Source organism: Callospermophilus lateralis, chromosome 4 (assembly GCF_048772815.1).
Source record: "Callospermophilus lateralis isolate mCalLat2 chromosome 4, mCalLat2.hap1, whole genome shotgun sequence".
Lineage (NCBI taxonomy): Eukaryota > Metazoa > Chordata > Mammalia > Rodentia > Sciuridae > Callospermophilus > Callospermophilus lateralis.
The window spans coordinates 161,316,596-161,342,718 of NC_135308.1; the positions used below are offsets into that span (position 1 = coordinate 161,316,596).

General features: G+C 51.3%; 2 protein-coding genes across 3 annotated transcripts; one reads left to right on the top strand and one right to left on the bottom strand.

The window, feature by feature from the left end:
* The first annotated feature begins 129 nt into the window (after nucleotides 1-129).
* On the top strand, nucleotides 130-16,145 carry Serhl2 (serine hydrolase like 2). Of its 2 annotated transcripts, none has more exons than XM_076855346.2 (12): nucleotides 130-218; nucleotides 2,140-2,289; nucleotides 2,379-2,492; nucleotides 2,756-2,797; nucleotides 3,131-3,150; nucleotides 3,551-3,625; nucleotides 4,850-4,959; nucleotides 6,122-6,201; nucleotides 9,697-9,731; nucleotides 13,747-13,829; nucleotides 14,619-14,715; nucleotides 15,714-16,145. In XM_076855346.2, exons 1-12 carry the CDS (start codon nucleotides 215-217, stop codon nucleotides 15,831-15,833), a joined length of 930 nt encoding a protein of 309 aa, XP_076711461.2. In that variant the 5' UTR covers nucleotides 130-214; the 3' UTR covers nucleotides 15,834-16,145. The 2 variants fall into 2 exon arrangements, with proteins under 2 accessions (XP_076711461.2, XP_076711460.2); XM_076855345.2 differs by lacking the exon at nucleotides 130-218 and adding an exon at nucleotides 235-542.
* Rrp7a (ribosomal RNA processing 7 homolog A) lies at nucleotides 14,955-23,391 on the bottom strand. The gene is made up of 7 exons (XM_076855347.2): nucleotides 23,267-23,391; nucleotides 22,219-22,361; nucleotides 19,386-19,511; nucleotides 18,563-18,680; nucleotides 18,138-18,235; nucleotides 17,575-17,773; nucleotides 14,955-16,568 (listed from the first exon to the last, which is right to left on the bottom strand). Exons 1-7 carry the CDS (start codon nucleotides 23,337-23,339, stop codon nucleotides 16,483-16,485), a joined length of 843 nt encoding a protein of 280 aa, XP_076711462.2. The 5' UTR covers nucleotides 23,340-23,391; the 3' UTR covers nucleotides 14,955-16,482.
* Nucleotides 23,392-26,123: the final 2,732 nt, after the last annotated feature.

The following is a 26,123-nucleotide window of genomic DNA, read 5'->3' on the forward strand; positions in this document are numbered from 1 at the left end:
CTCCGCAGCTAAGCCTCCGCCAGGCGCAGGGAGACCGGCGGGGAGGCGGGGCCTGCGCCTGGGGCGGGGCCTGCGCCGGGGCGGGGTCTAAGCCAGGGGCGGGGTCTAGGGGCGGGGTTGTGGGCGGGACCTGAGCTCCGGGCGACAGCTCTCCTCCTTGTGGCCGCCACCTCGCCAGGCTAGAGAGACTGCCGCGCGGCGCGGGAGCGGAGCGATGGGTGAAAACGCCGCGCCAGGGCCCCTTAGACTAGACCCGGGCGGGGGAGGCCACGCGCGAGCACCCAAGTGCCCACCCATCTTCTCTGGCCCGTGAGCAGGGACAATGACCGCCCCCGCACTCCTGAGTGTCGAAGTTTCTTCATCTCCTGTCCCCGGAGCGAGCAGAGCCAGACCAGCTGGAGGGTGGGCGCCCACGCTGCCGCGCGTGGCCGCCCAGGGTCTCGGGAGGAGAGAAGCGTGGGTATCTGGGGGCGCAGAGGTCTCCAGCCCGGCAGGGCGAGCCCGCGGGGGAAAATGTCAGCGCCGGGCCAGACCTGAGCAGGGTAGGCCCGAGGCATAGCGGTGCTGGGCGGTAGCGCCCGGGTCATGGAGTGGTGCTGCCAGCTCCAGGACCCGCTGTGCATCGCGTACCCACCCCTGAATGACCTTGGGCATGAAGTAGACCTCCCGCTGTGTGAAGCGATGTTGTGGGGAGTGGGGAGTTCGCTGTGTCAGGTGCCCAGCACCCACGTGGCCCTCAGTGAAGGCTGAACCCCGTCCGTCCACAGTTTTCATTTCCAAGCCTCCAGTTATCCGAGGTCCAAAAATATCCAATAGCAACTCCAGTTTGAAATTGCCCACTATTGTGAGTAACGTGATAAAATCTCCAGCTGCCTGAACAGGACTCACCTTCACCTTTTGTCTCTCCTAAGGTATTTTGAGAGAAAGAGAAAGAGAAAGAGAGAGAGAGAGAGTTATCAGTCGCATAACTTTTGTTTGCTGCCCTGGGATTGAAACTAATTGGCTCTTGCTGGTGATGCTCTACCACCCAGCTGCATCCACCAGTGCCCCCAACCTGTTGTACTGGCGTTATTTATTTTATTTTATTTTCACTAAGTTGCCCAGGCTGTCCTCAAACTTAGGATCGTCCTCCTCAGCCTCCTAAGTAGCTGGGGGTTACATGTGTGTGATATCTTACCCTGCTCCACATAACTTTTAATACAGAATATTGTTATAACTGTTTTATTTTATTATTAATCTTTTTCTCTCTTTTTTTGAGAGTCCTGGGGATTGAACTCAAGAGTACTCTACCATTGAGCTACATCCCTAGCTCTTGTTTTTGTTTTTTGTTACTGGGGATTGAATCCAGGGAGCCACATCCCTAGGCTTATAACTAACTATCTTTCTCTCTCTCTCTCTCTCTCTCTCTCTCTCTCTTTCTTTCTCTCTCTCTCTCTCTCTCTCTCTCTCTCTCTCTCTTTCTCTTTTTCTCTCTTTCTTTTGTCTTTCTTTTTCTTTCGTGCTGAGGATCAAACCCAGTGCCCCAGGCATGCCAGGAGAGCGCACTACCATTTGAGCCACAACCCCAGCCCTCACTGAGTTTCTTAGGGCCTCCTTAAATTGCTGACCTGGCTTTGAACTTGCAATCCTCCTGCCTCATCCTCCTGAGCCACTGGGATTACAGGTGTGCACCACCATGCCTGGTATCCCTAGCTCTTTTTATTTTTAAGGCAGAGAATTGCCAAGGCTGGCCTTGAACTTTTGATCCTCCTGCCTCAGCCTCTGGAGTCCTCAGGATTATAGGCATGTGCCACCATGCCCAGACTTTACTCCACTTTTACAGAAAAGGAAATCGGGATGCAGAGACATTTCAGGAACTTGCCCAGGGTCACACAGCTAATTAGTGATGGGTCCAGGCCACCCAAACCCCAGCCCACTCTCCAGTTCTGCCCCAGTACAAATGGGTGCATTCTATCAAGCCTGCCAAGGCTTTCTCTCCCTCCTCTGGGATCTGCACACCCATGTCTGGCTCCCTCCAGCAGGGGCCAGGGCAGGGGTCGGTGGTGCTAATGTCCTGGGAACACTGGGCCTAGATGAGGGCCCGGGAAGGGCTGGCTTCATGAACAAACTAGTGAACAAATGAATGTCGCGGTCCTTCAGGTCTGCTCTCAGAGCTGAAGCTGACAGTGCCCTGGGGCCACATTGCTGCCAAAGCCTGGGGCTCCCTGCGGGGCCCCCCAGTTCTGTGCCTGCATGGCTGGCTGGACAATGCCAACTCCTTCGACAGACTCATCCCTCTCCTCCCCCAAGGTAGGGCGGGGGTGAAGGGAAGCTGAGGGGCCGCCTGCAGTGAGAGGCGGCTGATGGGCACCCTTCTCCTGCCCCTATCTCTGGCCCAGACTTCTATTTCGTTGCCATGGATTTCGGAGGTCATGGGCTCTCATCCCATTACAGCCCAGGTGTCCCGTATTACCACCAAAACTTCGTGAATGAGGTCCGGCGAGTCGTGGCAGGTGAGCAGGAGGCCGGGGTGTGGGGGTGCCCTGGGATGTGCCCTCTGTGCTTGCAGCTGGCTGTGGCTCTGGTCCTGGCCCCAGTTCCACCAGCAGTTCTTGGGTGGAACTGGGGAGAAAGCTCTTCTCCAGGAAGAGCTCGCTTCCTCCAGTGCCCGCCTAAACTGGTCTCCTGGGGGAGAGGGATTTTCCCAAGCCTGGGACAGCAGGAAAGAGGGCCCGTGAGGGGCGCCATCCAGACCTCCTGCTTTATGTATTTTCAGCCTTGAAATGGAGCCGTTTCTCTATCATGGGCCACAGTTTCGGTGAGTACCCTTTGGCCAGCGACTGATTGGCCTCTTGCAGGGGCTGTGGGAGGCCAGGAGTTGGCACCTGGTTCCTTTCTCTGCACCTCTGAGAACCGCAAAGAGACACAATGTCTTGGACATTGACCTTTGGCCTCTGTGCCCTCTGACCTCAGACATGTGGCTCAAAGGTGGCTATTTTCTGACCTGATGAGGGAGAGGTGGCCCCATGAGTGGACATGTCTGGAAGGGGCCTGATGAGCCAGGGGAGGGGGCCTGAGTTTGAGAAACAAAGCCCTGGCTGGAGCAAGGGTATGTCTGCTGACTGCTCCTTTGTCCTCTTTTTGTCCCCAGGAGGCACTGTAGGCGGCATGGTGAGTAGATGGCTTTGCTATGGCCACCTGAAGTGGTGGGAGTGGGGGAAGCAGGAGGAGGAAGTTCCCGGGACAGGAAGGGCCTCCTCACGGTTCAGCTGGGCAGCACATCATGTAGTAATCGCTCGAGAGGAAGTTGGTGTCAGAAAGTGGAGACTCCTGATAGAGTTCAGAGTTTCCACATTCCCGCCCGTCACGGGGACCCTGGAGTCCAGCTGTCACCAGGGTCTGGAGCTGGGTGCGGGTGCAAACTTGGGGGGTCCAGGGGAGGAGCCTGAAGGGACAGAGGGTTCTCACTCTGACCTCTTGGGGGCCCCTTTGCCCAACCGAAGCCTTTTCAGGAAGCGCAGGGAAGAGCTGCGTCCTCGCTCGGCTCACCCTTCCCTTTCTGTTCATCTAGTTTTCCTGCACCTTCCCCGAGATGGTGGATGAACTTATCTTGTTGGACGCGTCGCCGTTTGCCATGGACATTAATGTAAGGAGGGGGCTTTGTGCGGGCTGCCATGGGAAGCCCCAGGCCCGGCTGGTGCCCTTAGCCCTGTCTCCTTTGGTAGATCAGGGAGGCTGGAGGGGGTGGCAGGCTGGACGGGGGTCCGGGGACCTTCACAGAGGGGAGCATTCCATGCTTGTACCCAGGAGTGGTCAGGGGAGGGCCCGTGGAACCCTGTGTGTGTCCCGGGAGCCGCAGAAGGCAGGTGGATTGTGAGCGGGGTGGAAGAGGAGAGGAACTGCGGGTTGAGGAAGTGCGGAGGACACAGCCCGTGAGCCCACGACACTCAGCTCAGCCAGATTACTTTGTGCCATGCACACTTGCACAACCACACAGAGCACGCTCGAGTGTGGACCGACAGGAAAAGTACTGACCCCTCCAGCCACCACCACCAATAACAGCCAGTGCTGTCCCCTTTATCTGAGACCTGGCTCTGTCATTTATGTTCTGTGTAGCCCAAGGCAAGTCACTTGGCCTTTCTGAGCCTCAGTGTCCTCACCTATAAAATGAGAAGTTGCACTCAGTGCTCTCAGAGATCCCTGCCCGCTCTGGTGGTCTGCTCTTCTCTTTCGGAAGGCTCAGCTCTTGATGGTGACACATGTACTTCATCAGTTTCAGTTTTCTTATCTGTAAAATGACCACAGTTCTGCAAGGCAAGAACGTATCTGTCTTTTTATCGCCATGTCCCCGGGCCATGCTTAGTAGTAGGTGCTCAGTAAGAGCCTTTGCATGAACCCGTACTATAGTAGGATCCAACTCGCGGACCACCAGGACTGACCTGCTTTCTTCCTGTACTTCCCCATTGATGGGACAGACAGCACCCAGGGCCCCCTCCTGGGGCTGGGTGAGTGCTTGGGTCTCCCTGTCCCCTATTCTCAGGTGAGAGTGGGAGGGCCTGGCTCCTCACCCCCTCGCCAGCCCTCCCACCAGCTGGCGTGGTGGCATTAGTTGAACCAAGTGAAGTCACCCACCCTTGGTGGTCATGACTGATCCTCTGATATGTCTTTACAATGCACCTAACAGAGATGTCCTTCCTTCTCCATCATCCAACCTGGTCCCTGCAATGTCCCTGCAGGCAGGGTTGAACTGGCCATGGCTGTCAGAGGACCCACTGGGTATCACTAGCAGGGGCCCAGTGAGCTGGGCCAGGGAGGGGACCCCTACTCTCTAGCCTGGAGCCCTGCCTACCTAGCCAATGGCAACCCCTAGGAGATGGAGAACTTGCTGACCTACAAGCGGAGAGCCATAGAGCACGTGCTGCAGGTGGAGGCCTCCCAGAAGCCCTCGCGTGTGGTCAGCCCGGAGGAGATGCTGCAGGGGTGGGTGTTGGGAGCAGGTGGGGAGGGAGGCTGGGGCACTGCAGGGCACCCTGGGAGGAACCCTCTGCGACCCAGGGAAGACTCTTCCCACCCATAGTTCCACACCAGACCTCTGTCTTCCTGTGGTTGCCCTGAGCACCAGCCCCCTGGTGGACACCCCAGAGGGGCTCTATCTGCCTTTGTTCTGCCTTAGGCGTTAAGCCATGCCTGCCACTTCTGCCATCCTGCTCCAGTGGCCTTCCCGTCTGCACACACACACACACACACACACACACACACACACACACACAGTCTCACTCTCCCTCCCTCCCCTCCTCCTCTCTCTCCCTCCCTCTCTCTCTCCCTCCTCCTCCCTTCCTCTCCCTCCCTCCCCTTCCCTCCCTCTCTCCCTCCTCCTCCCTTACTCTCCCTCCCTCCCCCTTCCTCAATCTCTCTCCCTCCTCCTCCTTCCTTCCTCTCCCTCCTCCTCCCTCCCTCTCCCTCCCCTCCCTCTCTCCCTCCCCCTCCCTCCCCCTCCCTCCCCTTCTGTTCCTCTCTCCCTCCCCCCTCTCCCTCCCCCTCCCTCCCTCTCTTTCCCTCCTCCTCCCTTCCTCCCCCTTCCTCCCCTTCCCTTCCTCTCCCTCTCTCCCCCTCCCTCCCTCTCTCTCCCTCCCCCTCCCTACCCCCACATCACCCTTCCACACATTCTCTTTCCTCCTGGCCTCCAAGACTGCAGCTCCCGCAGCCTGACCTGTGATCCTCCCTGCACCTCACTGGCCTCCCCACTCCTGCTTCAGCCTCAGTGGGCTGCTTCCCTCTGGAAATCGGCCATGACTACCCTTCCTTCCCTGGAGGTGACTGCCCTGTCCTGCTGACTCCCTGTCTCCTCATTGGCAGGAGCCCCACAACCATGGATGGGGACTGTGGCCATTTGGTAACATTTGTCTCTCCTGCTCCTAGCAGTGTGCCCAGGGGTCAGGGCTCACAGTAGTTACCATCTAGAGGGGAAACACACACACTCATATTCATAGGATGCGTAGCGACATGCTGGCACAACACACTGGCACGGCCCGCGGCACCCAGGCGTGTCCTTCCTGGGTGCCTCCCTTTCACCGCCCTGCTCCCCTCTCCATCTGGCCCCTGGGCTGGCCGTGGCCTTCAGCATCCCTCTGTCCACCCCCAGGTTCCTGAAGAACAACAGCCATGTGGGTGAGGAGTGCGGGAAACTCCTCCTGCAGAGAGGAACCACCCGTGGGGCCACAGGTAAAGGTCTCCCTCTCCAAGCTTTGTGGACTGTCACTGGCATGGCATCGAGGACTTGCATGGACCAGGCATGATACTTAGTACTTTGCAAACAAGTCCGGGCTGCATTCAGGTCGTGAGCACCATCTGTTTGACTTGTGCAGTTTAAACAAAAACATTGGGGGAGGGGATAGGTCACCTGTATTTAAAATAGTAAGATTTTATGTAGAAATAGAAATTCTGGTTTCTTTTGAAAAGTTGGGCGATTTGGCAACACATTCTGTTCCCTACAGGCAAGGAGTAGCCCCACAGAAGCCCCTCTCCCTGTGAACAGGCACTGTGCCCACTCTGCCAGGCTTCTGCTGGCATCTGTGTCGGTGACCTCAGGAGGTCCCAGCAGAGGCCTTTGGGTTTTGAGGACTGGCTAACTTCACTTAGCATTATCTTCTCCAACTTCATCCATTTAGTTACAAATGCCATAATTTTATTCTCCTTTAATCCTGTGTAATATTCCTCTGTGTATATATACCACATTTTCTTTATCCATTCAACTACTGAAGGGCATCTAGGTTGGTCCCACAGTTTAGCTGTTGTGAATTGTGCTACTGTAGACATTGATGTGGCTGTGTCCCTGTAGTATGTTGTTTTTAAGTCCTTTGGGTATAAACCGAGGAGTGAGATAGCTGGGTCAAACGGTGGTTCCATTCCCAATTTTCCAAGGAATCTCCATACTGCTTTCCATATTGGCTGCACCAATTTGCAGTTCCACCAGCAATGTATGAGTGTGCTTTTTCCCCCACATCCTCGCCAACACTTATTGTTGTTTGTACTCTTAACAGCTGCCATTCTGACTGGAGTGAGGTGAAATCTTAGAGTAGTTTTGATTTGCATTTCTCTAATTGCTAGAGATGATGAACATTTTTTCATATATTTGTTGATTAATTCTGTATCATCTTCTGAGAAGTGTCTGTTTAGTTCCTTGGCCCATTTATTAATTGGCTTGTCTTTTTGGTGTTTAGCTTTTTGAGTTCTTTATATACCCTAGAATTACTGCTCTATTTGATGTGCAAGTGGTAAAAATTTGTTCCCAAGCTGTAGGCTCTCTGTTCACTTCACTGATTGTTTCTTTTGCTGAGAAGCTTTTTATTTTGAATCAATCCCATTTAATTCTTGATTTTTTTAATATTTATTTTTAGGTGTAGATGGAAACAACACAATGCATTTTATTTTTATGTGGTGCCGAGGATCGAACCTGGGTCCCACCCATGCTAGGGGAGCGCTCTACCGCTGAGCCACAATCCCAGCCCTTAATTCTTGACTTTAATTCTGGCACTATAGGAGACTTGTTAAGGAAGTAGGGGCCTAATCTGACAGGACTCCCCTCCACCTGCGTGGCTGGTCGGCACCGGAGAGTCTCCTTGGAGGCTTCCCTGGTAGGAAACTGGAGGCTGGTCCCCATGTTCCCTAATGGTGTCAGGCTAACTTAGCCAGTCACCTGGGGAGGGACACTGGCTGTGAGTGGTCTGTGCTGTCCCCTGGCCGTGTGAATGTGTGCACAGCCATGGGCGAAGGCAGGCACACAGACCAGAACCCAAACTGAGGCACCTCTTCCCTGGCCAAGGTGGGCGCAGGGGCCTCCAAGATATTGCCAGTGTCCTCATAGCTGTGCCTTGGTGTCCTCTCAGCCAACTCTGCTGGCTGAGAGGCCTGTGTCCCTGGATGTCACTTGTTTGGAATTTTGTCCATTTCTTAAGAACTGGTATCTTCCTGTAGTTGTAGTTCTGTCCTCCTTTTTGGGTAGGACCTACGTTCCCTGCTCGACACCCGTATTTCAGTCTGAAGACATTTTCATCTGTGGGGAGACTGGATTGCAAATACCTTCCCCTGGGTTTTCATTTTATCTTTTGACTTTACTTAAGGTAGTTTTTTTTTTCCTTCTTGCAGTGAAGAATATTTTTTATTACAATTGAATCTATGACTTTTTTATGGCCTCTGATTTTTTAGTTGTAGTTAAAAGCTCACGTTTGAGTCTAGTACTATTTTGTGTTTACTATTTGCATTTAAATATTTAATACTGTGTACTTATCTAGTGCAGAGAATGAGGTTTGGATCTGACTTTATCTTTTTCCAGATAGCTCCTCGGTTGCCTAACACCTTTATTCTTTTTTTCTTTCTTTTTTTAAAATCTTTTTCTTTCTTTCTTTCTTTCTTTTTTTTCTTTTTTTTTTTTTTTTTGCCATACTGGGGCCAAATCCAATGTTTTTCATATGCCCTCAGCCCTTTATAAATTTTGAGACAGGCTCTCAGTAAGTCGCTGAGACTGGCCTCGAACTTGTGATCCTCCTGCATCCGCCTTGGATTACAAGTGTGCACCACTGCACCCAAATTCCATTCTATTCTTTCCTGTTATTTTTCCAAGTGAATGTTTGAATCAGGTAGTTAAGTTAAAAAAAAAAAAAAAAAAAAAAAACCTTTGTTGGTATGTTATTTATATATACATTGAAATATTAACAAGTAATAATGTTAATAGTAATAACGTCTACTCATCATCCAACAAACAACAATAGAATAGCATCCATTCCTTTGAGCCCTCCCAGCCTCTCCCGCCTGCGGATTCCTTCCACAAGCGCTCCCGACCAGCCCCGTGTCCTGTGGGCCAGACTGTGTTCTCATGGAAGCTGTGGTCTAGCAGGGGAAAGAAGTGGCTTCCTCAGTGATAGTGCATTTTAGACAGTGCCTCGGTGGCCGAGGGTGGAGCTCAGTTGTGTAGCAGTGGAGAAAATCAACCAGAGGGGTCTAGGGAGGCCCGGGGAGGCGTGTGCAACTCTGAACAGGAGGGCTGCTGGTAGGTGGCATTCGACTAAAACTTGTAGAGAGGGAAGGGTGGCCTTATTTTCTCACCCACGTGGATGCCCGCAGCTCGCGTACCCCTCTCCCCTGCTAAGAAGGTCCCCTTCTCCCCCCGGCCAGCCCTGGGCAGCTTCCAAGGTGGCACTTACCCACTGTGCAACAGGAGATGCTCCGAACCCCGAGTCCCCACGTGGGTGTTCTCCCGGTGGCACTGTCCAGGCGTGGCGCTGCCACCGTTTATCCTTCCTAGGTGAGGCAGAAAGCCAAGTCACCTCCTGAAGCCCGTGGGCCTCAGTGCCTCTAATGTGTGTGTTTCCCTTTCCCTTCAGCAGGGACAGTGATTCTTAGGTGTCTGCTGCTTCTGAAAGATGTTCTCCGTTTCCCAGGGGAGTTTTCTGATGTGCTCAGACTCACTGTTCCCCCCCATCAGCACCGCCCTGTGGGGTGGCCTGACTCCCGTGGGCTCCGCGGGTCTGAGGTCCAAGGGCTGTGGTCAGGCTCTGCTCCAACAGAATCCCAAGACCGGAGTCCAGGGCTGGCCCAGGACCGCAGCGGTGGCCTCACCAGCCCAGGGGGTAGAAATGTCCTAGCTGAGGAGGCCCCAGGGGAGCGGTGGTGAGCCCCTCCGACTCAGACCACTGAGGACCCTGCCTTGTGCCTCTCCAGGTCTGGTGCTGAACAGAGACCGGAGGATCACTTGGGTGAGTGCTGCTGTCCTCCAGCTCCTTCCTGGCTTGCCTGCTGCCCGGTGTTGGCTTTAAGTTGTTTTTCAATTGTGCACCTAATGTAGACATACACAGTATTCGTCGTTTTAACCGCCTGTAAGGAAGCAGCTGAGTGGAAGGGGTAACCTCTAATTTTGTTTCCGTCTCCTGGGTTTGCCTATTAGACACCTCTAAGTAGGATTGTGCCACGTTTGTCCTGTGTCTGGCTTCTTTTTTAGTTGTAGAAAGACACAATATCTTTGTTTATTTATTTATATGTGATACTGAGGATAGAACCCAGAGCCTCACACCTACAAGGCAAGCGCTCTACCACTGAGCTACAGGCCCAGCCCCCAAACCTCCTTTTTAAGGCTGAATAGTATTCCCTTGTGTATTCCACATTTTCTGTATCACTCATCTGTTGACCCACACCTGGGGTTCCACCCTTGGGCTACTGTCGATAATGCTGCTGTGAACATGGGGGTATAAGTGTCCGTTTGGGTCCCCGCTCTCAGTTCTCTTGGCTATACCAGAGTGGGACTGCTGGGGCACACAGTGACTCTCTGTTTAACCTTTTTTAAAACAATATTTTTATTAGTTGTTGATGAACTTTTATTTTATTATTTACATGAGGTACTGAGAATCGAACCCAGTGCCTCTCACCTGCCAGGCAAGTGCTCTGCCACTGAGCCCCAGCCCAGCCCTCTGTGTGCTACTGGCCACTTGTGTGTCTTCTTTGGTCCATTTTTTAATTGGATTGTGTGGGGTTTTGTTGTTGTTGTTTTAGTTCTGGATCTTAATTCCTTATGAGATATATGACTTGCAAATATTTCCTCCTACTCAACAGCCTATTATTTTTTTTTGGGGGGGGGGCAGGGACAGTTCCAGGGATTGAACCCAGAGGTGTTTAACTGCTGAGCCTCATCCCCAATGCTTTTTTATATTCTATTTAGAGACAGGGTCTCACTAAGTTGCTAAAGGACCTAGCTAAATCATTGAGGCTGGCTTTGAACTCACAATCCTCCTGCCTCAGCCTCCTGAGCCACTGGGATTACAGGCCACTACACCTGGCCTCTTCACTTTTTTTTTTTCCTAATATTTTTAATTGTAGGTGGACACAATACCTTTTTACTTATTTTTACATGGTGTTAAGGATGGAGCCCAGTGCCTCACATGTGTGAGGCAAGCGCTCTACCACTGAGCCACTTTCTTGATGCACAAAAGTTCTAATTAGGGCTGGGGCTGAGGCTGAGAGGTAGAGTGCTTGCCTGTGTGAGGCACTGGGTTCAATTCTCAGCACTGCATATCAATAAATAAAAAATAAAGGTCCATTGACAACTAAAAAAATTTTTTTAAAAAGTTCTAATTATTTTGGGGGAGGTCTTTTTTGCTTTGTTTTGTTTTTTTGTTACCACCAAGCCACATACCCAGCCCCATTTCATTTGATGAAGTCCAATTTATTTTTGTTATCATCTGTGCTTTTGATATCATGTCCATAGCAGCATTGCCAAATAGAGTATCATGAAGGATTTTCTCATTTTCTTCTTCTTTTTGGGGGAGAGTGTGGGTGCTGGAGATCGAACACAGGGCCTTGTGCATGCAAGGCAAGTACTCTACCAACCAAGCTACATCCCCAGTCCTCAATGTTTCCTTCTAAGAGTTCTATAGTTTCAGCAATTAAGTTTAGATCTTTGATGTATCTGGACCACTTTTAAATAGTTTTTCCGAATGTTTCAGAAGATTCTGAAGTGCGACATGTCCATAATTAAATTCATACTTTTCTCAGTAGGTTCCTCCGCTTACCACCCCACCTCCCAGCTTTTTTTTTTCTTGCAGTGCTGGGCATTGAACCCAGAGCCTTGCTCATGCTAGGCGAGCAGTGTACCACTGAGCTATACCCCAGCCTTTTTATTTTGAGACAGGTTCTCACTAAGTTGCTGAGGCTGGCAACTTATAATCCTCCTGCCTCAGTCTCCTGAGTTGCTGGGACTACAGGCATGTGCTATGCTCCTAGACCTCATTTATTTTCTGTCTCAAATGACACATCACCATCTTCTAGATTCCCAAGCAAAACGATGGCTGCCTGATATTGGCCCAGTCACGGACAGACTCCATGTCCTGTGTTGTTTCATTCTTTTTTAGGGTTTTCTGTTATGTTTACATAAATGGTTGCAGAGTGAAAGGAGCCAGCAACAAAAGGTGATTCTACTTGAAAAATCAACCCCACAGGGCTGGAGGCCAGAGTAGTGCTCTCCTTGAAGAAAAGCCCTGGAGCAAGATGGAGGGCAAGGGCCCATTGTCTTGGCCCGAGTCAAGGTTACATGTATATGTACACAGTGAAAGGCCATCAGGAGCTGACTGTCCAGCCTGGGCTTTGCTATAAGTTATACCTTAATTATTTTTAAAAACTGATCAGGAAATGAAGCTAACAAAATCTAAAAAGAGGTGTGGAGGAAGAGAGAGGGAAAAGACAGAAAGGGAAACGATAGATACACCCAGCAGCCCCATGGCCGCAGATGCTTTCATGGAGAAAGGGCCTCTGTTGCTGGTTGGGAAACTGCTGCAGAAACATAAGCCTGTGTTGCTCCCACCTCCAGAGACAGGAGTGGAGAGAATGTCCCTCCATCCCTCCCTGGGAGATCAAGTTAAATTCAGCGAGGGCCTCACTGTGCCCTGGAGTTAGACAGCCCCAATCTTGGCAAGAACAGGAGTGTTAGAGAGGCCTGGCCCCCGCCTGAGCTTGAGTCCTGGCGCCATCTCCTGTTAGCTGTCGGCTATGACCAAGTTCCTGGCCTCTGGGATCTAGCCTGCCTTCTGGAAAGCGCTTGCTTTAATGTTTGCCTCAGCACCGCGGGGAGTTCCTCCACGGGAGGCAGCCCGCAGTGCCTGGTCACAGCTGCTGGGACTCAAGTCCACAAGAGTGTGGGCCTTGTGTAAGATGTGGAAACCTGCTTTGGGAAAAGCACCAGAGGTCGTTTTAGTCATGAAAATCAGGAAATGGCTGGAAGAGCTCAGGACTGAGTTTTTTGTGGCCATGACCCAATGGCTTGTGTGCATCCTCAGGATTTTTTTCCCCTTTTATGTGGTGCTGGGGCTGGAACGCATGGCCTTGTGCATGCTGGACAAGGGCTCCACCACTGAGCGACACCCACAGTCCCCAGAGGGATTTTATATTCATTGCGGTGGTGAAGAACCTTAAGGAAGGCTTACTGCAATCAGTCCTCCAGTGAGCTTTCTTGAATCGATCGACGCACCTGTACTTCTGTCACCAGCATGCTGAGAGGTACAAACATGGACAAAATTTGAGAGTTCCTGTCTCTGAAAGTTCTTAGACTAGAGTGCCAGGCCAGTGGGGAGCCTCATGTAATAAAATTTTCTAGAAGCCCTAAGAGTAAAAAGAAAGCAGGGCTGGGGATGTGGCTCAAGTGGTCGCACGCTTGCCTGGCATGCGCGTGGCTCTGGGTTCGATCCTCAGAACCACATAAAAATAAAGTTGTGTCCACCGAAAACTAAAAAATAAATATTAAAAAATTCTCTCTAAAAAAAAAAAAAAGAAAGCAGGCAAATTAATTGTGGTGCTGAGGGCGAGCACATACTAGGCAAGCTCTATTCCACAGTTACCTGCCCCAGCCCAACTGTAATATTTTTTATTTAAACATCTAAGATGCTGTCATTTCAAGAAATGATTGACATCAAAATTGATTGTTATTTTTCCAGTTGAGTCCCAAACCCAGCAGCATTTCACGACGACAGGGCACCTCAATAGCCCTAGGACTGGTGGTCACAGCACTGGACAGCGCAGCCTAGACATACTCAGTGGTCATGACAGGATGGTCAGGGCTGTGGTGGAAGCCAGCAGAGGCTGGGGTGAAGTCAAGAACAGATGTGGGAAAAATAAATGGTGGGGCTGGGCTTGGTTTGGAGCAGGTGCTGAGGTGGCCTCACCAGGACCCGCTGCCCAGGACTGCAGGGCTTCTTGCCACAAGGATTCATCCTGGCTTTGTCCCCGCAGCCGGAGTACAGCTTTGATTTCATCAGCAGGGAGCTGTTCACGCACTCCATCCAGCAGCTGCAGGCCCGCGTCCTGCTTGTCAAGTAAGTCTGGACATACCACCCTTCAATGGCTGGCACCAGCCACCTCCATCATAAGTCAGCTTCCCCAGACACCTGTGGGAAACTCGAGGTGCAATGGTTCTTTGGAGGTTTTGACTTTCCGTTGGTGCACAAGTAGAAACTGCTCTTGGAATCTGTACTTTTCCTGAGCTAGCAACACGCGACCTCATTCTCCCTGACACTGGGCAGTGGCAGCACCCAGTAGGCCCTGAGATCACAGGGAAACTGGCAGCACCTACAGTGCCTGGGTGTTTGGCAGGCTTGGCATAATCAAGGCATTTTCCACCTGCCATGGAGCCATAGGGACATAACCCCACCATGAACTGAGGTGAATCTGTACTAAAACCATTAAGTGGGTATGTTGTAGCTCAACAAATCTTAAAAAAATAAAGCAAAGCCTGACCTTAGGTGGGCACAGTGGCATACTCCTGTAATCCTAGTGACCAGGAGGCTAAGGCAGGAGGATCACAACTTTCAGGCCAGCTGCAGCAACTTAGCAAGACCCTGTCTGAAAACAAAAAATAAAAAGGGGTGCAGATGTAGCCCAGTAGTAAAGCACTTAAGCTCAATATCCAGCCCCAGCATTCAGTGGCTGTGACCCAAGTCAGTCTGGCCTGTGGCTCACACTGAATGACTGTGCTCAGTAAAACTAAGCTTAAAGGGAACCAGCTGTGGGAAAGTCAGAGGTAGCAGGTAGCCCAGACGTGGCGTCTTCTAAGGCACTGCTGGGAGGCAGGGTCCAAGGGGGAACCCATTTCTTCTTGCTTCCAGAGCAACACAAGGATACAGTGATGTGAGACGGGAGAATGATGCCAACAAGGAGCCGCTGATGTTTATGGTGGACATGATGAGATCCATCCTAAAAGAGGTAACAGCTGGGCACTGTGGTGCATACCACCAATCCCCGCAGTTTGTGAGGCTGAAGCAAATCACAAGTTCAAAGCTAGCCTGAGCAACTTAGCAAGACTGTCTCAAAAAAGGACTGGGGATGTAGCTCTGAAGCCTGGAGCCAGGAGGGCAGAGAGCACTGTGGGAGGCACGCATCCCTGGTTCAAATGCTACTACCTTAAAAAAAAAAAAAAAAAAAAAAAAGGCAACATGTGCAGGTCAGGGAGCTGGTGTCCAGGCCATGCTCACCTGCCCAGGCCCACTTAGCCTGCTTCATCTTTCACTGGGACTCCTGCACTGGCCCCAGGTCCAAGTGTCCTGAGGAACTAGTGCCTCAATCCCCACTGTGGTCAGTCCGAGTTCAGGCAAGAGGCCTTTCATTAGCACAATCTTTTAGTTTTATTGTTCTCACATGTGTCCCCTGGGTCAGGCACAACTTGGCCCATCTGCCACAGCCCCACTCGCCTCCACTAGTCCTACTAGTGGGTGTGCTAGATGGGGGTGGGGCTTGTGCCATGACCTGGATCCCTGGGAGCACCAGCACTTTGTGATCATTATCCACACAAATACCCGAGTCTGGGGCACCATACCCCCTCACAAAAGGGCAGCCCTCCCATGGCTGGCAGGTGACAGCTGTGGCTAGGCCTCCCTGGTTGGTGTTCCCTCAGGGACTTGCTGGTGCTGTGACCTCACTTCTCCAGGGGACCTCATCTGTCAGGATCACCAGCAACCCTGACAGTGGCCTCTCCCACTCAGTGCTACAGCTTCACAACTCAGATGGTCCTCAACCCAGGTGGCCTGAGTCCCTAGGGTCTGAGGAGCCCCAGCGTGCTGGGAACACTGGGATCCCCAGGGAGTGCCTGGCCTACTGGGAAGCAGCAGGCCAAGGGAGGGCACAATTGAGTTCCTGGGCTCAATGGCCACAGGTGGCCTCTGCCACTTCCTTTGGCCACACCTCACCACCCTCTCTTCCTCCAGCGGTTCCAGTTTGTACAAATCCCCGGCAACCATTATGTCCACATGAATGCTCCCCACCACGTGGCCAATGTCATCAGCTCCTTTTTACAGAGCAAACACAGGATCCCGGCTCAGCTATAGCCTGGACCTGGGCTACGGACATCTCACACTCATGCCGCTCAGCCTCCATGTGGCTGGCATGGTGGCAACAGACCTTACTGAAAACCAAGATGAACGGGAGAGAATCCTGTGATAGAGGTGGGGGAAGGGGCAAGATTCTGACATTAACGTCTGTGACTTCAAGGGCACAGCATTTAGACTTAGGGTGTCTGTTTTGTAGTTAATGACCTATAGTGAGCTGGTACAGGCAGAAGGAAGCTTGCCTGTCATTTGGTGGCTTCTGAAGCCTTCTCCACTGCCAGCCTAGATGCAAAATAAAATGTTCTCGCCTTCTTGCTGCCTTCGAGGCTGTTCCATGGCCAGCAGGGGGTTCCGTTGTGAAGAAGGGGAGACACAAGCCGTTACTTGTTTTCCTGACAGGCAGGAACCACTTCTGAGGGCCACATCCTCCTGCTGTGCTCCAACATGCTTCAGTGCAGGGACCCGGGGTTAGCCTGTCCTTCACTTCCAGCCCATGCAGACCTGATGGGGCCAGGCCTCAGGACACAGTGGCCCTATGGCCTACTGTCTTGCTTTGCAGAGCACAATCTCAGGCCAGCAGGCCCTGTGTCCTCACTGGCCAGGCCCTGCACTCCAATGTCACTGCAGGCAGGGTCACAGCCTGGCAGGCTCAGTAGGGTCGGAATTTGCGCTGGGCCCGCATCAGCTCAATCCTCTGCTTGTCCTCCTCGAACTTCTTGCGCAGCTGTGCAAGGTCTGTGGTGTGAGAGGTCACAGAACAGGGTCAGGCAGCATCCTGTGGGAGACGCCCGCAGCCCCCACTGAGAGCGCTAGCACACCCCTCACTTCCCAGGGTCGGGGGGTTCCACCAGGCCTCCCCCACCCTGCCCGCTTTGGGTCATGGTCTGGATTCTGCAAGGAATCAGAACACAGTACTTGACTGCAGACCAGGTCAGAGGCAAGGCTGAGGCAGGAGGTGACATGCCAGAGTTTTGAGGTTAGAAATGCACCAATGAGAAGCCCAAAGAAAACAAAAAGATCCACATGCCTACTCCACCCCCAGGTGAAGGAGTCCAGGTACCTCCCTCTCCAGCCCTAGTGCCACCAAATTCAGATGGTGACTAGTCAATGAATGATCTAGGTCAAAGGGTAGGTGGGGATCTGGAGTCTAAAGGAGAGAAGGCTGATGGAGGCCACGAGGTAAAGTTCAGGATCTGAAGAGAAGAAAAGGACAAGTACAAAAGAAGGGTCAGTGCAGCAGTGAGTCTCAGAGTGCGCCAGCAACAGGGCTGGGGGTCAAGACAGCTGCAGAGCCCACCCTCCAGGCTCAGGCCAGGACCCTTTCCTCGAACCAAAGACAGCTGTCCTACAGGACAGCTGAGACAGCAAGAGACCAAGACAGTGGAGGAGGGAGCTTAGCAGCAGCACCAAAAGCAAACCACAGGCGAAGAGATGGTGAACTGCAGAGAGCCCCAGGGCCCCCCAGGCCTTCTCTACAGCTCAGCGACTGAAGATCACCTCCAGACTTCTTGCTGGCTGGAGACTGACAGGTTCCAGCAGTAAGGGCTCAGGGGCTTGGAGGTGGGTCCCCATCCCAGATGCCTGTGTGGGTATAAATAACCCCACCCACCACTCCTGGGCAAATGCAGCTGCCCCTGGGAAGCAGGAGAGTGCTGCCAGGCTGGAACTCTAAGCATGTGTCCAAGGATGCACTCCCACCCCAACCCCCAAGGCCATCCCCTGCCTTGGAGGAGGCCCTTACGCTCCATCTTGGTCTCCCGATGCTGCCAGGCATAGAAGTTGAGCAGCTCCTTGCGCGCACGCTTCCGTTTCTCCTTCTCCAGCACCCGCAGGCTTGCTGCCTCAGTTCGTGGAAGCACAGGCCGCCGACCTCGGCGGGTCACCTTCACCCAGCCCTCCTCATCAGGGACTCCCTCCTCCTCCTTGGCCTTTTCCTCCTCCTGCAAGGAATGGCACTCTGCTGACCAATGGCAGGACAGTGCTCCTGACCCCTCCAAAGCCTCGAGGGGCGGAACCTCCCATCCTCCTCCAGCAGTCAGACCTGCCCTGGCAGGTGCCTGCTAGCACTCAGCCCCATAGTACAGGGCACGGGCTGAGTATGGGGATAGGGCACCGAGGTGCCAATGCTGCTCCTCCCCTACCCCCATACAGACCATCTATATTCAACGTCACCCAGCCAGGTAGCCAAAGATTCAGTAAAGAAAGCCTGGACTCACATGGTGACCAAGGACAGGCTGTCCCCCTTGAGAGTCACATCACATACTTGCAGGCCCACCCTCCCGCAGGGAGGCAGTGTCCCTTTACCGCAGCAATCTTCTGATCGTAGGCCTCCATGAATGTGTCCACCTCAACTCTCAGGGCCTCAGGGTCAGTCACTGAATCTGCATAGTCACTGATCCACTCTGGGGGATGGGGAGACAAGGAGAGCAGCTGCCTCAGGCCTGTCAGGTGTCAGGATTTTCTGACACAGGCTGCAAAGCCTCGAGACCTATGGTCCAGCGGGCAAGTGCTAAGATTCTAGTGGCAACAGGCTGGGTCTCCACCTTTGTCCACCTGGTGCTGGAGTTCCAGGTTAGCATCTCCTGATGCACCCCAACTAGCCCTGTCTGCCTGCGTCTCCCTCGCACTGCCCTCAAGGAGCTGGCTGTGGCTTGTAGCACCCTGAGGCTGCTCCCAGAAAGCTTCCCTCACCAACCCTGGGCCCAGAAAGGAGGTGCTATGGCACTGACTATGAATGCCACTCTTCACAGGGTGACTCTCCGTAGAGACCAGCAAAGGGCCCTTCAGGGTCAAGGCGGCCGACACTCCACTTGGCTTCTGGAACACCACGTAGGCTACCTGGAATCCCTGGGGGAAGAGAGAGGTCTGAGTGGGGGAGCCCTACCCACACCAGCACAAGTTCCCACACCTGCCCTCACCTAACCTGCTGCTGGGCCAGGAAGAGTTTAGGTGGGGGACAGTCACACTCTCAGTTACCCAACTGCTGCTGGAAGGGAGACTCATTCCCAGCTCTTCCCCCAAGGACAGGGGATACACAGGGGACATTTCTTCCAGTTTCAGGAAGGAGTCAGTGAAAAGTGGGTTCAACCTTAGGGCAGGCTCGTGGAAGCCAGGCCCAGAGAGGAGAGGACAGGGCACTCAACCGGTCAGACTCCCCTGTGCTGGGAGAAGGCATCAGGTCCAGGCACTTGGGAAAACATGGAAGGCATAGTGCTCCTGGAGACCAAGCCCTGGCCTGAGGGGGACTCTACCTCAGGGAGAAGCAAGCAGGGAGCCCAGGGGGCCTGCAGGAGAGTGCAGAGATGGTCCCCAAGCTCTAACATGGAAAATGGAAACCACCAAGCAGGAAGTCCAAAGATGTTGCACAGCTGGCTCCTAGACCAACTGGAACTATGGAGGTTGGGAATGTCTACTATAGGACATGCTCTCAAGAGTCCCACTGCCAACCTCTGCACCTACATACACACCACCATCCCCTACACAAGGGACACTAATTGCCCCCGCCCCGCCTTGTGCTGCCATTCCAGTGGAACCTGGAACTTGAAGGCCTACCGGAATGGGCGTAGGGTGAAAAAACTTCGACTTGGGTTCCCGTGCGCTCTCAGCAAGGTCCGGCTTCTCCTGCAACTCCACAGACTGGACAGTGCCACAAGGGGACAGCAGACGAGTCAGGCATTCCTGCCACGGCCAGAGGGAAGCACAGGATGAACATTCACAGGGTTTTCCCCAGAGCCTCCCTACACCTGGGTGGCACAGTCACATCCTTTAAAAAGGGATCCCAAAGGACCAAGAGCCCAAGTCTACCCAACCGAGAAAGCCAGAGTGCCATGTCCTCTGAACAGTTCCCACATAGACAACTGGGATGTAGATTTTCCCAACCTCCATAATTAGAGAGGTGGGGACACTCCTGATATTATTCTTCTAAGACAATTAAGTTAAATAAGAGTCAAATTTAGGGTCTATGAATACAGCTCAGTTGGTAGAGGGCTTGCCTAGCATGCACACGGCTCTGGGTTCAATCCCCAAGCACCACCAAAAAAAAGGAGTCAAATCTATACTTTCAGAATCAAGATGGTGATGATCCGCAGCAGAAAGGGCATGAGGGAACATCTGGGGTGTGGTGACGTTTATCAATTCACACACTGATTATGTACGTGGCCGTGTTCAATTTGTGAAATGCATCAAGTTATACACCTATAGCCTGTGCCCTTCTCTCAACATTTGCTACACTTTAGTAAAGGTTATCTCTCATTAAGTTGCTGAGGCTGGCCTTGAACTTGTGATCTCCTGCTTCAGCCTCCCAAGTTGCTAGGATTATAGGAATACGCCACCACGCTTAACTTTCTTCTTAATGCTTCTTTCTCCCTTGACCTTAAGAGGAATCTTTTAGAAATCAGTATTTATTTTCTTGGGCTGAGGATACAGCTCAGTTGGTAGAGTGCTTGCCTTACATGCAGCACAAGCTCCTGGGTTCAATCCCCAGCACGACAGATAGACAGACAGACAGACACACACACACCAAAAAAAAAAAAAAAAATTAATTTTTTTTTCTGAAAAAAAAATTTCATTCAAAATCCAGCAACTCCCTGTTTTACTTCTATAAATGTATGTAATACTAAATTTAATACTTTCTGTGGAAAAAATTAAGGTGTTTCTATTTTTTTTTTATAAATTTAGATCCCAACATCAAGAATTTTTTTTTGAGAGAGAGAGAGAGAGAGAATTTTTTTTTTTTAATATTTATTTTTTAGTTTTCGGCGGACACAACACCTTTGTTTGTATGTGGTGCTGAGGATCGAACCTGGGCCGCACGCATGCAAGACGAATGCGCTACCGCTTGAGCCACATCCCCATCCCAAATTAAGGTGTTTCTAGACAGAATTAGAGATAATTTTTATTTTCTTACATTTTTCTTCACCTCCCATGGATAGGTGAAGCACTCAGCCCCATTTTATTGAAAAAATATTTTTTTAGTTATAGTTGAGCATACCTTTATTTTATTCGTTTATTTTTATGTGGTGCTGAGGATCAAACCCAGTGCCTTGCATGTGCTAGGCAATGCTCTACCGCTGAGCTATAAGCCCAGTCCAGATAGGTATCATTTTTACATTCAAGAAAAAACAATGTGGACTGGGGTTGTAGCTCAGTGGAAGAGTGCTTGCCTAGCGTATGTGAGGCATGGGTTCGATTCCCACCACCACATACAAATAAATAAAATAAAGGTCCACCAACGATTAAAAAATATTTTAAAAAATAAGAAAGAACAATGTAATTCAAACAATTCTGGGTAATATATCCCTCAAATAATTTTTTTAAATTTTATTTTTTAGTTGTACACAATACCTTTGTTTTATTTCTTTTTATGTGGTGCTGAGGATCGAACCCAGGGTCTCACACATGCTAGGCAAGCTCTCTACTGCTTAGCCACAACCCCAGCCCTCAAATTATATTTTTAAAATATAATTAAAGCTGAGCATGGTGGCATACACCTTTAATCCCAGCTACTTGGGAGGTTGAGGCAGGAGGATCATAAATTTAAGGCCAGCCTCAGCAATTTATTGAGACCCTTTCTCAAAAAAAAAAAAAAAAGAAAATTAAAAATTAAAAGGGCTGGGGGTGTAGCTCAGGGACAGAGTGATTAGGGAGCATGTTTAAGGTCCCAGGCTCATTTCTAGTACCATCAAAACAAACAAATACTTTAAAAAGCCAATTTCCTTGGCTGTAGCTCAATGGTAGAGCTCTCACCTAGAACGTGTGAGGCCCTGGGTTTGATCCTCAGCACCACATAAAAATAAACAATACAAAGGTATTGTGAACAACTAAAAAATAATAATAATTTTTAAAAAGCCAATTTCCTGAAGCCAGGCGAGGTGGTACAGGCCTGGAATCCCAGCATCTCCACAGACCGAGATGGGAAAATTGAAAGTTCAAAGCCAGACTCAGCAAAAGCAAGGCACTAAGCAACTCAGTGAGACCCTGTCTCTGAATAAAATACAAAACAGGGCTGGGGATGTGGCTCTGTGGTTGAGTGCCCCGGAGTTCAATCCCCAGTACCCCCCACCAAAAAAACTTGCCAAAACCCGATTTCCTGGCTGGGCTCGGTGGTGCATACTGTAATCCCAGCAACTGGGGAGGCAAAGACAGTATGATTGAATCCCTTTCTCTAAATTAAAAAAATAAAAAAGAGCTGGGAATGTGACTCAGGGGTTGAGTGTCCTTGGGTGCAATACTCAGAACCAAAAAAAAAAAGAAAGAAAAAGAAAAAGCCAATTTCTTGCCACAAGAGGTAAAGGCAGCCTTCTCAACATTTGACACCCCTCCACTTTCTGATCATTTCTACCCTGGGGCCCCCATTCCAGAGCTCATAGGTCCCCTGCCAGTTCACCTCGTTGCAGTATGGCGGCACATTGATGACAAAAAGGGTGCGCTTCTGAGGCCATGTAGATTGGGTGCCTTCTCGAACTCTGTGTTCTCTCACATAAAGGTAATGAGAAGCTCGCTGCTTTGCTGAGAACTTGATCGGAATGGCTGGAAGGGAAATGGTGGCATGGGAGTCAGGGTCAGGCTGCCGTGAGTGCAGGTGAGCACCTAATCCACCCAATTCCCTTTCTCCACGACCCTTCCTAGGCCCGTCGGTCCATCGCGCATTCTTCCTTCAGTGAGCCCAACCTCTGGGCAGAGCCTCCCCACCTCTGGGCGTGAGCACGCACATCCGCAGAAGGGGGACTCCCAAGGGGGGGGGGGAGAACTCATCTGGCAATTACACGGGGGCGCACGAGAGGGGGGCTCCAACTCTGCTGCTGTTGGGGTCAACACCGAATCCTTGTGGAAGCTGTGTGACCGGCCTGCCACGGTGTCTCTTTTCACACTACCCTCCCCTACCCTGACTCTCGGTTCCCCAACAAGCCGGGCCTCACACCTGCTCTCTCTGCCTGCGCACCAAACCTCGTCCCTGCACCCATTCTTCAGGTTCTGGCTCAAACTTCCCTTTCTCAAGGGAGCCGCACCCTCGCCTGGCCTCCGACAGGCTGAGGTCCACCTGCTGTGGATCTAGTCCGAGGGCCTCTATCGGCGCGACTCCCTAAGGGCCACCTTCACGAAGCTAGGGGGCCGCTCTCTTTGGGGACGCACGCGGCCCCGGGGCAGGAGGCTGAGGAGCAAGAAAGCAGACAGCAATCTTGTATCGGCTAAGAAGGAAGCACTCAGGGCGAAGGGAGGCAGGCAGTTTCCTCGCACAGGCCTTCAGAGACCGCTCTGTGAGGAAGGCTCTCACCAACATGGGCTGACCCGGGAGAAGGGCGCCGCGTGGGTCCCGCGGAGCCAGGGGCTTCTCGACTTGCCGTGGCCCAACCAGGCGGCCGCTCCCGGGGCTCCCGGGACACCTCCCAGCAAAGCCTATCCGTCTCCCAACCTCGCGTCCCCGAGCCACTCACCGTAGTAGCCGGGTGGGCTCGGAACGCCCGCCTCAGGGTCCCTAGCAGCACGCTTTCTCCTACGCGCCACCATCTTGCCAACCGGAAACGTGGGGCTTGCTGGGAACTGTAGTTCTGCGCGGTGCGCGAGCGCGTTTCCATGACGACGGCGCCGCGAGGGCCCCGCCCTCTCAGTCCCAGCCCTGCCTTCCTGGCCCCGCCCGCCCCGACCCAGGCGCAATCCTAATAAGCTCAAGTAAGGAAGAACCTGGACCAGGGCTGTTCAGGGTTGCGAACCGGTAGGAGCTTTCCTGCCTTACCCCTTTCCTCCCTCCTACCCTGTCTACCTTTCTCCCTTCCTCCCTCCCTCCTTCCTACCTCAAAGTACCAAGCGTTTGAAATACAAAGGCGAAGCCGGGAGGGTTGGTGCGCACCTGAAATCCCAGTGGCTCGGGAGGCTGAGGCAGGAGGATCACTAGTTCAAAGCAACCTTAGCAAAGGTGAGGCCCTCAGCAACTCAGTAATACTCTGTCTCTAAATAAAATACAAAATAGGGCTGGGGATGTGGCTCAGTGGTTGAGTGCCCCTGAGTTCAATCCCTGGTACCAAAAGAAAGAAAGAAATACAAAGGTGAAGCAACATCCAGCCCTCCAGGAGTTTATATTCTAACAAGAGAAAGAAACAATAAACACATAAGCAAACCACAAACATCTGCTATGAGATGTCCTTCCTTGCCACAGGGCCAGAGGCAACAGGGCCTACCAACCATGCACTGAAAACTCCAAGTCAGGGGCGGTGGTGCACATCTGTAATTCCAGCAACTTGGGAGGCTAAGGTAAAAGGATCATAAGTTCAAGGCCAGCCTTAGCAACTTAGCGAGGCCCTAAGCAACTCGGGAGACCCTGTCTTAAAATAAAAAAAGAGCTGGGATGTGGCTCAGTGGAAAAGAGCTGCTAGGTTCAATGCCTGGTACATTTTATTTGGTACCAGGGATTGAACTCAGGGGCACTCAACCATTGAGCCGCATCTTCAGGCCTATTTTGCATTTAGAGACAGGGTCTCACAGAATTACTCAGTGTCTCCCTTTTGCTGAGGCTAGCTTTGAGCATGTGGTCCTCCTGCCTCAGCCTCCCAAGCCACTGGGATTGCAGTTGTGCACCACTGCGCCTATCTTAGATTCATTTTTGTATCTAGAGACAGTTCTTATATTCATGTGCACATATCTATGAAAATAGTTATTTGCTTTATGAAGAATTTCTAGGTGTTTTGTAAGATGAGGGTTTTCCACATTACCCAGTTCTCCTTATTGCAGGAAGCAAAAGTCCTATATTTCAGCTTTAAATGGCTGCTGTGGCAGGCATTTTCCTGGGACAACCTCCACAGTTCCTCCCATTCATGGGGGTGCATACTGCCTCCCGGTCTAGAGGTGAACCCTGCAATCTCTCTTGAACCTGGTTGTCCATGATTTGCTTTGTGTTCAGAATGTAACAGAAGTGAAATACAGCAGTTTCAAGCCCAGGATTAACAAGTTTATAGCTTCTGCTCTCTTGGGATCCAGTGATGTCAAGTAGGTTGACCTAAACTTCTGAGTGACAAGAGAGGGAGGCTGCCAGCTAAGTGGCAGTTACATGAGATAGGTGATATGTGAAGTTTCAGCCCCAGCTGAACGGGTGGAACACACCTACACGGGTGACCCCCAGCTCTGATCCCAGGAGAAGTCTTAGAGGGCTTAACAGAGATGGCTAAGCCCAAATTGCCCAAATTACAGTCTGTTGAAAAACTAACTTATTCTTGATTAAACCACTAAGTATTTTTTTATTTGCTGAAAAATGGTCAATTTATCTTTCAATTACTACTTGGTCCCATCACAATCTTTGGGGATACTAATCTAGAAACCATGTAAAAATCATATACATCTGCTTGCTGAATTGGAAAATTAAATGAATTTCACCTGTGAATGAGACATTTGAATAAAAGAAGATTATAAAGCAAACCACTAAGTATTTTTAAAATAACTTTTTAAACATATAATTCACATGCAATAAAATCTGCCCTCTTAGTATATACAATTTAGTGAGTCTTAGTATATTCACAAGGTTGTGTATTTATTATTTGTGGATATAATTGTCCCATGGCTGAGTGGTAGAGCCCTTGCCTGGCATGCTGTGGGTTTGGTTCTCAGCACCACAAACAAGCCAACAAAAACAGTTGTCCCTGTACCATTTGTTGAAAAGACTATTCTAATGTAAAGGTAAAATTTCTAAGCTGATTCTAAGCTGCAAAGCCTGAGTTAAAGTGTAAAAGACCGGGCATTGTAAAGCTTCGAGGCTTGGGTTAAAGAGTAAAAGACCAAGTATTGTTAAATTCCCCTGCTATCCCCAAAACCTGTAATCCCTGTAGCTGTTAGGACAATACCCGAACTGCCCAGTAAATATTCTCACTGATTCCTCTGGTTGTCTAATAACTTGGGACTCTGTGTAGTATGTCACCTAGGCATTGCAGGACCTAAACCAATCAGTTTAAATGTGTACCCGCTTAGGGGTGACCAATCACCCCTGCCCAATCTGTTCCTGCCAATGAATGTACTAATCATGTCTCAGAGTTGCTGTTCAATTTTCCCGTGCCTCATGATGATTTGTTCTGATGTATGCAAAGCCCCCACCCTCCCCAAAAAGTGTACTTAAGCTCTGCCTGACCTCTGCTCTGGGCTCTGGGCTGCTCTCCCTTTTTGAGCGAGCCTGCCTGGAGCCTCAGCGGGTTGAAATCGGATCCTCAATAAACTCCCTCTTGCTTATTGCATAAAGTCAGTCTCTTGGTGGTCTCTTCCTCCGACACTTTGCCGAACCCTTACACTTTCCCTAACTGAATTGTTTTGGCA

Bases quoted from the DNA above. Each gene is read 5' to 3' on its own strand.
- Serhl2 (XM_076855345.2), top strand. From the start codon at position 323: ATGACCGCCCCCGCACTCCTGAGTGTCGAAGTTTCTTCATCTCCTGTC. The intron at 543-2,139 runs GTAGGCCCGAGG...GCGGTCCTTCAG, and splicing joins CCGGGCCAGACCTGAGCAGG to GTCTGCTCTCAGAGCTGAAG. The intron at 14,716-15,713 runs GTAACAGCTGGG...CTCTTCCTCCAG, and splicing joins TGAGATCCATCCTAAAAGAG to CGGTTCCAGTTTGTACAAAT.
- Rrp7a (XM_076855347.2), bottom strand. From the start codon at position 23,339: ATGGTGGCGCGTAGGAGAAAGCGTGCTGCTAGGGACCCTGAGGCGGGC. The intron at 17,774-18,137 runs GTAAAGGGACAC...CATTCCTTGCAG, and splicing joins ACGATCAGAAGATTGCTGCG to GAGGAGGAAAAGGCCAAGGA. The intron at 16,569-17,574 runs GTAAGGGCCTCC...CTCACACCACAG, and splicing joins TCGGGAGACCAAGATGGAGC to ACCTTGCACAGCTGCGCAAG.